This window comes from Bombina bombina, chromosome 4 (assembly GCF_027579735.1).
Source record: "Bombina bombina isolate aBomBom1 chromosome 4, aBomBom1.pri, whole genome shotgun sequence".
Lineage (NCBI taxonomy): Eukaryota > Metazoa > Chordata > Amphibia > Anura > Bombinatoridae > Bombina > Bombina bombina.
In genome coordinates, this window is record NC_069502.1 from 821,012,426 (window position 1) to 821,024,453 (window position 12,028).

The 12,028-nt window shown below is 38.8% G+C and overlaps 1 protein-coding gene across 1 annotated transcript; it reads right to left on the bottom strand.

Moving 5' to 3' along the window:
- Window positions 1–9,812: 9,812 nt before the first annotated feature.
- Window positions 9,813–11,399, bottom strand: LOC128657913 (E3 ubiquitin/ISG15 ligase TRIM25-like). Its single transcript, XM_053712340.1, has one exon. It carries the CDS (start codon window positions 11,397–11,399, stop codon window positions 9,813–9,815), a length of 1,587 nt encoding a protein of 528 aa, XP_053568315.1.
- Between the last annotated feature and the right edge of the window lie 629 nt (window positions 11,400–12,028).

Consider the following 12,028-nt stretch of genomic DNA (forward strand, 5'->3'; position numbering starts at 1 on the left):
GCCATGCTGCTACTATAAATCACACTGTGTGAATGTGTATGTGTGTGTAATGTAAGTGCACCTGATCTAAGGATATATCTGTAGAGAAAATGAGAGCTACAAGCCATGCTGCTACTATACATCACACTGTGTGTATGTGTATTTGTGTGGTGTGTAAGTGCACCTGATCTAAGGATATATCTGTATAGAGAATGAGAGCTACAAGCCATGCTGCTACTATACATCACACTGTGTGAATGTGTATTTGTGTGTAATGTAAGTGCACCTGATCTAAGGATATATCTGTAGAGAAAATGAGAGCTACAAGCCATGCTGCTACTATACATCACACTGTGTGAATGTGTATTTGTGTGTAATGTAAGTGCACCTGATCTAAGGATATATCTGTATAGAGAATGAGAGCTACAAGCCATGCTGCTACTATACATCACACTGTGTGAATGTGTATTTGTGTGGTGTGTAATGTAAGTGCACCTGATCTAAGGATATATCTGTATAGAGAATGAGAGCTACAAGCCATGCTGCTACTATACATCACACTGTGTGAATGTGCATTTGTGTGTAATGTAAGTGCACCTGATCTAAGGATATATCTGTAGAGAGAATGAGAGCTACAAGCCATGCTGCTACTATACATCACACAGTGTGAATGTGTATTTGTGTGGTGTGTAAGTGCACCTGATCTAAGGATATATCTGTAGAGAGAATGAGAGCTACAAGCCATGCTGCTACTATACATCACACTGTGTGAATGTGCATTTGTGTGTAATGTAAGTGCACCTGATCTAAGGATATATCTGTATAGAGAATGAGGGCTACAAGCCATGCTGCTACTATACATCACACTGTGTGAATGTGCATTTGTGTGTAATGTAAGTGCACCTGATCTAAGGATATATCTGTAGAGAGAATGAGAGCTACAAGCCATGCTGCTACTATACATCACACAGTGTGAGTGTGTATTTGTGTGGTGTGTAAGTGCACCTGATCTAAGGATATATCTGTAGAGAGAATGAGAGCTACAAGCCATGCTGCTACTATACATCACACTGTGTGTATGTGTATTTGTGTGGTGTGTAAGTGCACCTGATCTAAGGATATATCTGTAGAGAAAATGAGAGCTACAAGCCATGCTGCTACTATACATCACACTGTGTGTATGTGTATTTGTGTGTAATGTAAGTGCACCTGATCTAAGGATATATCTGTAGAGAAAATGAGAGCTACAAGCCATGCTGCTACTATACATCACACTGTGTGAATGTGTATTTGTGTGGTGTGTAAGTGCACCTGATCTAAGGATATATCTGTAGAGAAAATGAGAGCTACAAGCCATGCTGCTACTATACATCACACTGTGTGTATGTGTATTTGTGTGGTGTGTAATGTAAGTGCACCTGATCTAAGGATATATCTGTATAGAGAATGAGAGCTACAAGCCATGCTGCTACTATACATCACACTGTGTGTATGTGTATTTGTGTGGTGTGTAAGGGCACCTGATCTAAGGATATATATACTATCTGTAGAGAAAATTAGAGCTACAAGCCATGCTGCTACTATACATCACACAGTGTGAATGTGTATTTGTGTGGTGTGTAAGTGCACCTAATCTAAGGATATATCTGTATAGAGAATGAGAGCTAAAAGCCATGCTGCTACTATACATCACACTGTGTGTATGTGTATTTGTGTGGTGTGTAAGTGCACCTGATCTAAGGATATATCTGTATAGAGAATGAGAGCTACAAGCCATGCTGCTACTATACATCACACTGTGTGTATGTGTATTTGTGTGGTGTGTAAGGGCACCTGATCTAAGGATATATATACTATCTGTAGAGAAAATTAGAGCTACAAGCCATGCTGCTACTATACATCACACAGTGTGTATGTGTATTTGTGTGGTGTGTAATGTAAGTGCACCTGATCTAAGGATATATCTGTAGAGAAAATGAGAGCTACAAGCCATGCTGCTACTATACATCACACAGTGTGAATGTGTATTTGTGTGGTGTGTAATGTAAGTGCACCTTATCTAAGGATATATCTGTAGAGAAAATGAGAGCTACAAGCCATGCTGCTACTATACATCACACTGTGTGAATTTGTATGTGTGTGGTGTGTAAGTGCACCTGATCTAAGGATATATCTGTATAGAGAATGAGAGCTACAAGCCATGCTGCTACTATACATCACACAGTGTGAATGTGTATTTGTGTGGTGTGTAAGTGAACCTGATCTAAGGATATATCTGTATAGAGAATGAGGGCTACAAGCCATGCTGCTACTATACATCACACAGTGTGAATGTGTATTTGTGTGGTGTGTAAGTGCACCTAATCTAAGGATATATCTGTATAGAGAATGAGAGCTACAAGCCATGCTGCTACTATACATCACACAGTGTGAATGTGTATTTGTGTGTAATGTAAGTGCACCTGATCTAAGGATATATCTGTAGAGAGAATGAGAGCTACAAGCAATGCTGCTACTATACATCATACTGTGTGAATGTGTATTTGTGTGGTGTGTAAGTGCACCTGATCTAAGGATATATCTGTATAGAGAATGAGAGCTACAAGCCATGCTGCTACTATACATCACACAGTGTGAATGTGTATTTGTGTGTAATGTAAGTGCACCTGATCTAAGGATATATCTGTATAGAGAATGAGAGCTACAAGCCATGCTGCTACTATACATCACACAGTGTGAATGTGTATTTGTGTGTAATGTAAGTGCACCTGATCTAAGGATATATCTGTAGAGAGAATGAGAGCTACAAGCAATGCTGCTACTATACATCACACTGTGTGAATGTGTATTTGTGTGGTGTGTAAGTGCACCTGATCTAAGGATATATCTGTATAGAGAATGAGAGCTACAAGCCATGCTGCTACTATACATCACACTGTGTGAATGTGTATTTGTGTGTAATGTAAGTGCACCTGATCTAAGGATATATCTGTATAGAGAATGAGAGCTACAAGCCATGCTGCTACTATACATCACACTGTGTGAATGTGTATGTGTGTGGTGTGTAAGTGCACCTGATCTAAGGATATATCTGTATAGAGAATGAGAGCTACAAGCCATGCTGCTACTATACATCACACTGTGTGAATGTGCATTTGTGTGTAATGTAAGTGCACCTGATCTAAGGATATATCTGTAGAGAGAATGAGAGCTACAAGCCATGCTGCTACTATACATCACACAGTGTGAATGTGTATTTGTGTGGTGTGTAAGTGCACCTGATCTAAGGATATATCTGTAGAGAGAATGAGAGCTACAAGCCATGCTGCTACTATACATCACACTGTGTGAATGTGCATTTGTGTGTAATGTAAGTGCACCTGATCTAAGGATATATCTGTATAGAGAATGAGGGCTACAAGCCATGCTGCTACTATACATCACACTGTGTGAATGTGCATTTGTGTGCAATGTAAGTGCACCTGATCTAAGGATATATCTGTAGAGAGAATGAGAGCTACAAGCCATGCTGCTACTATACATCACACAGTGTGAATGTGTATTTGTGTGGTGTGTAAGTGCACCTGATCTAAGGATATATCTGTAGAGAGAATGAGAGCTACAAGCCATGCTGCTACTATACATCACACTGTGTGTATGTGTATTTGTGTGGTGTGTAAGTGCACCTGATCTAAGGATATATCTGTATAGAGAATGAGAGCTACAAGCCATGCTGCTACTATAAATCACACTGTGTGAATGTGTATGTGTGTGTAATGTAAGTGCACCTGATCTAAGGATATATCTGTATAGAGAATGAGAGCTACAAGCCATGCTGCTACTATACATCACACTGTGTGAATGTGTATTTGTGTGTAATGTAAGTGCACCTGATCTAAGGATATATCTGTAGAGAAAATGAGAGCTACAAGCCATGCTGCTACTATACATCACACTGTGTGAATGTGTATTAGTGTGTAATGTAAGTGCACCTGATCTAAGGATATATCTGTAGAGAAAATGAGAGCTACAAGCCATGCTGCTACTATACATCACACTGTGTGAATGTGTATTTGTGTGTAATGTAAGTGCACCTGATCTAAGGATATATCTGTATAGAGAATGAGAGCTACAAGCCATGCTGCTACTATACATCACACTGTGTGAATGTGTAATGTAAGTGCACCTGATCTAAGGATATATCTGTATAGAGAATGAGAGCTACAAGCCATGCTGCTACTATACATTACACTGTGTGAATGTGCATTTGTGTGTAATGTAAGTGCACCTGATCTAAGGATATATCTGTAGAGAGAATGAGAGCTACAAGCCATGCTGCTACTATACATCACACAGTGTGAATGTGTATTTGTGTGGTGTGTAAGTGCACCTGATCTAAGGATATATCTGTAGAGAGAATGAGAGCTACAAGCCATGCTGCTACTATACATCACACTGTGTGAATGTGCATTTGTGTGTAATGTAAGTGCACCTGATCTAAGGATATATCTGTATAGAGAATGAGGGCTACAAGCCATGCTGCTACTATACATCACACTGTGTGAATGTGCATTTGTGTGTAATGTAAGTGCACCTGATCTAAGGATATATCTGTAGAGAGAATGAGAGCTACAAGCCATGCTGCTACTATACATCACACAGTGTGAGTGTGTATTTGTGTGGTGTGTAAGTGCACCTGATCTAAGGATATATCTGTAGAGAGAATGAGAGCTACAAGCCATGCTGCTACTATACATCACACTGTGTGTATGTGTATTTGTGTGGTGTGTAAGTGCACCTGATCTAAGGATATATCTGTAGAGAAAATGAGAGCTACAAGCCATGCTGCTACTATACATCACACTGTGTGTATGTGTATTTGTGTGGTGTGTAAGTGCACCTGATCTAAGGATATATCTGTAGAGAAAATGAGAGCTACAAGCCATGCTGCTACTATACATCACACTGTGTGTATGTGTATTTGTGTGGTGTGTAAGTGCACCTGATCTAAGGATATATCTGTAGAGAAAATGAGAGCTACAAGCCATGCTGCTACTATACATCACACTGTGTGAATGTGTATTTGTGTGGTGTGTAAGTGCACCTGATCTAAGGATATATCTGTAGAGAAAATGAGAGCTACAAGCCATGCTGCTACTATACATCACACTGTGTGTATGTGTATTTGTGTGGTGTGTAATGTAAGTGCACCTGATCTAAGGATATATCTGTATAGAGAATGAGAGCTACAAGCCATGCTGCTACTATACATCACACTGTGTGTATGTGTATTTGTGTGGTGTGTAAGGGCACCTGATCTAAGGATATATATACTATCTGTAGAGAAAATGAGAGCTACAAGCCATGCTGCTACTATACATCACACAGTGTGAATGTGTATTTGTGTGGTGTGTAAGTGCACCTAATCTAAGGATATATCTGTATAGAGAATGAGAGCTAAAAGCCATGCTGCTACTATACATCACACTGTGTGTATGTGTATTTGTGTGGTGTGTAAGTGCACCTGATCTAAGGATATATCTGTATAGAGAATGAGAGCTACAAGCCATGCTGCTACTATACATCACACTGTGTGAATGTGTATTTGTGTGTAATGTAAGTGCACCTGATCTAAGGATATATCTGTATAGAGAATGAGAGCTAAAAGCCATGCTGCTACTATACATCACACAGTGTGTATGTGTATTTGTGTGGTGTGTAATGTAAGTGCACCTGATCTAAGGATATATCTGTAGAGAAAATGAGAGCTACAAGCCATGCTGCTACTATACATCACACAGTGTGAATGTGTATTTGTGTGGTGTGTAATGTAAGTGCACCTTATCTAAGGATATATCTGTAGAGAAAATGAGAGCTACAAGCCATGCTGCTACTATACATCACACAGTGTGAATGTGTATTTGTGTGGTGTGTAAGTGCACCTAATCTAAGGATATATCTGTATAGAGAATGAGAGCTACAAGCCATGCTGCTACTATACATCACACTGTGTGAATGTGTATTTGTGTGGTGTGTAAGTGCACCTGATCTAAGGATATATCTGTATAGAGAATGAGGGCTACAAGCCATGCTGCTACTATACATCACACTGTGTGAATGTGTATTTGTGTGGTGTGTAAGTGCACCTAATCTAAGGATATATCTGTATAGAGAATGAGGGCTACAAGCCATGCTGCTACTATACATCACACTGTGTGAATGTGTATGTGGTGTGTAAGTGCACCTGATCTAAGGATATATCTGTATAGAGAATGAGAGCTACAAGCCATGCTGCTACTATACATCACACAGTGTGAATGTGTATTTGTGTGGTGTTTAAGTGAACCTGATCTAAGGATATATCTGTATAGAGAATGAGGGCTACAAGCCATGCTGCTACTATACATCACACAGTGTGAATGTGTATTTGTGTGGTGTGTAAGTGAACCTGATCTAAGGATATATCTGTATAGAGAATGAGGGCTACAAGCCATGCTGCTACTATACATCACACAGTGTGAATGTGTATTTGTGTGGTGTGTAAGTGCACCTAATCTAAGGATATATCTGTATAGAGAATGAGAGCTACAAGCCATGCTGCTACTATACATCACACAGTGTGAATGTGTATTTGTGTGTAATGTAAGTGCACCTGATCTAAGGATATATCTGTAGAGAGAATGAGAGCTACAAGCAATGCTGCTACTATACATCACACTGTGTGAATGTGTATTTGTGTGGTGTGTAAGTGCACCTGATCTAAGGATATATCTGTATAGAGAATGAGAGCTACAAGCCATGCTACTACTATACATCACACAGTGTGAATGTGTATTTGTGTGTAATGTAAGTGCACCTGATCTAAGGATATATCTGTATAGAGAATGAGAGCTACAAGCCATGCTGCTACTATACATCACACAGTGTGAATGTGTATTTGTGTGTAATGTAAGTGCACCTGATCTAAGGATATATCTGTAGAGAGAATGAGAGCTACAAGCAATGCTGCTACTATACATCACACTGTGTGAATGTGTATTTGTGTGGTGTGTAAGTGCACCTGATCTAAGGATATATCTGTATAGAGAATGAGAGCTACAAGCCATGCTGCTACTATACATCACACTGTGTGAATGTGTATTTGTGTGTAATGTAAGTGCACCTGATCTAAGGATATATCTGTATAGAGAATGAGAGCTACAAGCCATGCTGCTACTATACATCACACTGCGTGAATGTGTATTTGTGTGTAATGTAAGTGCACCTGATCTAAGGATATATCTGTATAGAGAACGAGGGCTACAAGCCATGCTGCTACTATACATCACACTGTGTGAATGTGTATTTGTGTGGTGTGTAAGTGCACCTGATCTAAGGATATATCTGTATAGAGAATGAAAGCTAAAAGCCATGCTGCTACTATACATCACACTGTGTGAATGTGTATGTGTGTGGTGTGTAAGTGCACCTGATCTAAGAATATATCTGTAGAGAGAATGAGGGCTACAAGCCATGCTTCTACTATACTGCAGACCATACATATTGCTCTGTTCTGATCTTACTGACAGTTACATACAAGATAGCACATGCTATTTATACATCACACTGCATGTTCCATTTTTTATTTTGCATAACCAGACAGGTTAATGCCCATCTAATCCTATGCATGAGGGCATGTTATCTGTGCATTGACCTCCATGTACCCACAGTTGGACAATACAGATTGGCTTTTTATTTCACTTGGGCAATCTGGGGGACTTTCCTTGCACTTGGAAATAAAAGGATTATGTTTTCACTAAACTTCTCTGTAACAGAGACAATAATGAATCATCCCATGATTGGATTGGTATGATCTGGTTACATTTTTGATGTCTGATATAAATGCACAATTTGCTTGTGAAAGCTGAGCAGACCTTGTATGCACAAAGCTTTTTATTAGACAAAGATGAAATACAGTTTTAGAGCTGTTAGAGCTGTTTAAACTGTTATGTCTAGCGCCTGCTTATAATAAGAGCGCTCAAAGGTGGCTAACTGGGAAAAGTACAAGCTCCTGGGTTTACACTGTTCTCTAGCAAACAATGAAGCTGCAGCTAGTAAAAAAAAATACAAGACATATAATGTATTATGGGGATATTGAGAAAATACAGTATATATATATATATATATATATACACACAAGGTATAAAAGTAAATTTTAATATGTTTCCTGCTGTATATCTGTATATGTTAGCTATAAATGTGCTAGTTTTGCTAACCTATGTATTTTGTAATAATAGCAAGTAAACTGGTATATATATATAGTGTGTGTGCGCTAATATGCATGTATGTGTGTGATTGTGTGCTTGCTAATATGCATGCATATATATGTATGTGTGTGATTGTCTGTGTGCTAATATGCATTTGTATGCATGTATGTACTAATATGCATGTATGTGTGTGTGCTAATATGCAAGTATATGTGTGTGATTGTGTGTGTGCGCTAGTATGCATGTATATGTGTGTGCTAGTATGCATTTGTATGTATGTGTGTGCTAATATGCATGTATATGTGTGTGATTGTGTGTGCTAATATGCATTTGTATGTATGTGTGTGCTAATATGCATGTATACTGTATGTGTGTGATTGTGTGTGCTAATATGCATTTGTATGTATGTGTGTGCTAATATGCACATGTGTATGTTTGCGTGCCTGCTATATATATGTGTGTGTGTGTGTGCTAAATATCCATGTATATTTGCTAATATGCATGTGTGTGTGTGTGTATATATATATATATATATATATATATATATATATATATATACATACACACACACACACACACATACACGAGTGTGCTAATATGCATTTATATGAATGTGTGTATGCATGCGATTGTGTGTGCTAATATGCATGTATAAGTGCTTGTGGTGTATATATATATATATATATATATATATATATATATATATATATATATATTGATGTGTGTTTGTATAAGTGCACATGTGTGCTTATATGAATCTGCACAGGTCTGTGTCTGTTGTAAGTGTGGTATTTCATTATTTGTACCTGTGGGTTTATGTGTGTTAAAGCGACACACCTTGTAATTACAACTTGCTATAGAATAGCATATCAGATAAGTATTTACTAAACAAATTAACACTTTGTTTGCTGCACTTGTGTTTCAACAGCCAAACTCCACTCACTGCTTGCCTTATTTGGAGAAACCAATCAGGGCTTGCTTCTGCAGAAGAAAAGGCTACGCAGTCGTTATGTTAGCAAAAAAGGGCATTGGCTTTCATTTCAGCTTGTAACATCTACTGCTGAGTCCAATTTGCAAAATGTATGTAGCAGGGTTAGCTTTGAGACATTTGCAGTGCACTTCCAGTTCTAAATCTTAAAAACCCTCAGTATTTAGAGTTAAATTGTATGGGAAGTGGGTAATGTTTTACTAAGTACAGAAAGTGTTTGCCGTCCCTTTAAACATGTTTGTGTGTGTTTTATGTGTATATGTGATTATACATATATAAGTCTGTAAGTATATAAGTGTCTATATTTAAGATAAGTAAATGTGTGTATCATACATATAACAACATTATAAACATTTTAACAACCTGTTATTTTAATTAACTTACGTGTCACTTTATGTGACTAATTACTGTGTAATACCCTTTGTGTACTGCGCTTCAGTTTATGTTGGCACCATATATACAAGCTGCTTATAATAATGTAAGAAGACCAATCTTTCTTGCACAAATATTTTATCTTCTATACAGTTTATACACAATGTGCACAATACACAAACATTACTGCCTTACAGGCAGTATTTTTATTATTATTGTCCGGGTATCTAGGTCATGATGCTCACCCTGGCATGTAATCCTACCCAAAATGCAGCATGAAGAGGCTCAGTGAAGGTAGCAGTGAAGGTTTGTAAGTGTTTGATTGGGTCAGACAGCTCATAAAAGGACAGACGCCCACCCTCATAGTCCAGCAGTATTCCTACTCTGTCACAGGATAGACGGTGAGATAATGGGGAGATTATTGTGTTATGTACAACTGTACATTTGTTCTCATTACCATACAATGCCCAGGACTTGTTATTCTTTCCTAGCTCAGACGCATCTCCCTGTCTTTCTATACTGGCATAACAAACTGCCAAACCCCATTCCCCTTCCTCACTAGTTGCCACTTCCCAGTAATGTTGTCCTGAGGAAAAGCTCCTGGTGCTTAATACCTGAGGAACATTATCTGTAAATCTCTGTGACGATTCTGCCCACTCCTGGTTTAATTCTGTCCAGGATGCAGTTTTTAAGTCACCAGATACATTTACAGTATTAGGAGCTGTGTTTACATCCAGCAATATATCTGATGTCACCTGTACATAGAGTCTTTTTTTTATATCAGTCACAATATCAGCTAAACCTCTGTATAAGGTTACAGAGATCAAACCCTCACCCAAATCCTCTCCAGCAGGAACCTGTTTATCAGCTCTCTCTGAGTCCTCATTATCTCCCTTCTCAGCACCACAAAAGTCAGCTCTGTGTGATTCCTGTTCTTGTAAAAGAGTTAATGGGTCAGTCATGTTATACAGCTTCCTAATGTGACACATCTTCCTGGTCAGCTCATCCTTCTCTTTTTGCAGCTGCTGGATCAGATCAGATATTGGCAGTAAAACCTGCTCCTGCTGCCGGGTGAGGTCACTCAGGACTTGTTTCTCTAGGTCTTCCAGCTGTTTCCTGATGTCCCTAATCAGGGCAGTGAGTCGCTCTGTTACACCAGCTGCTTTCTCTTGCACCTCTCTCCTGTGCTTCTGCAGACTCTGGACTCTTTTCTCAGTCTTCTCTCTCTTTGTGGTCAGTTTCTGCAGAACATCTCTCAGTTTCTGTTTCTTCTTCTCAGAAGCCTCATTCAGCAGCTCCACCTGGTGTCCTCTGTGCTCTCCGACCAAGGAGCAAGATGCGCAGATACAGGCAGCATCCTCTGTGCAGTAATATTCCAGCAGCTTCTTGTGGATGGAACATTTTCTGTTACCCCAGGAAGTGGTGGGCTCAGTTAATACATGTTCCTCAGACTTGCTGTGTACCCTCAGGTGGGCATCACACAGAGAAGCCTCACAATGCAGACAGGATTTAGTAGCAGGTACAGGAGAGAGAATACAGTAAGTGCAGAAAACCCCAGAATGTGTCCCTTGATGAGTAGGGAATACAACTCCTACTATGTTACATAACTTCAGGTTCCTCTGCAGTGCAGGTCTGTTAGTAAACCGTTTCCTGCACAGAGGACAGATATAAACACTTACTCTATCCTGGGTACGCAGCACTTTCTCAATACAGCCCAGGCAGAAGTTATGGCCACATCTGAGTAGTACAGGATCTTTAAAAATGCTCAGGCAGATGGGGCAGGTTAGCTCCTCTCTCAGGACAGCAGGTGCCATGCTGCTTGTTTCCAGAAGCAGGAAATGAAACTGAAAGTGTCTTATTATGCAGCACAGGGTGTGGTTAATCAGAGACTACAAATCATCCTGATAGGGGAGGGAAAAACTAACACAGCTCTCTTTCTCTCTATGTAGCTACAAAGATGCAAAACAATTTGAAGCAGGGATGGGACGAATTAAAGAGACAGTGAAAACTTTATAGTGTGAAATGTCATGTTATGTTTATTAGCATGTCATGGTACCAGAGATGTAATGGTTTCTTATGTGGGTGTATGTGGGATCTGTGTGTGTGTATATATATATATATATATATATATATATATATAAATATGTGTGCTTATGTATGTATGTATGTATGTTTGTGTATGTGTTTGTATGTAAATGCGTATGTATGTATGTTTGTCAATGTGTGTGTATGTTTGTGTATGTGTGCTTATGTATATGTATGTATGTTTGTATGTAAATGTCTGTGTATATATGTGTGTGTGTATGTATGTCAATGTGTGTATGTATATTTGTGTGTATGTATATTTGTGTGTATGTATGCCTGTGTATATATATATATTTATATATGTGTGTGTGTGTATGTGTGTTTGTATATGTGTGTGTATGTTTGTATGTAAATGTGT

Excerpts from the sequence above, each read along its gene's own strand:
- LOC128657913 (XM_053712340.1), bottom strand. The coding sequence starts at position 11,399 with ATGGCACCTGCTGTCCTGAGAGAGGAGCTAACCTGCCCCATCTGCCTG.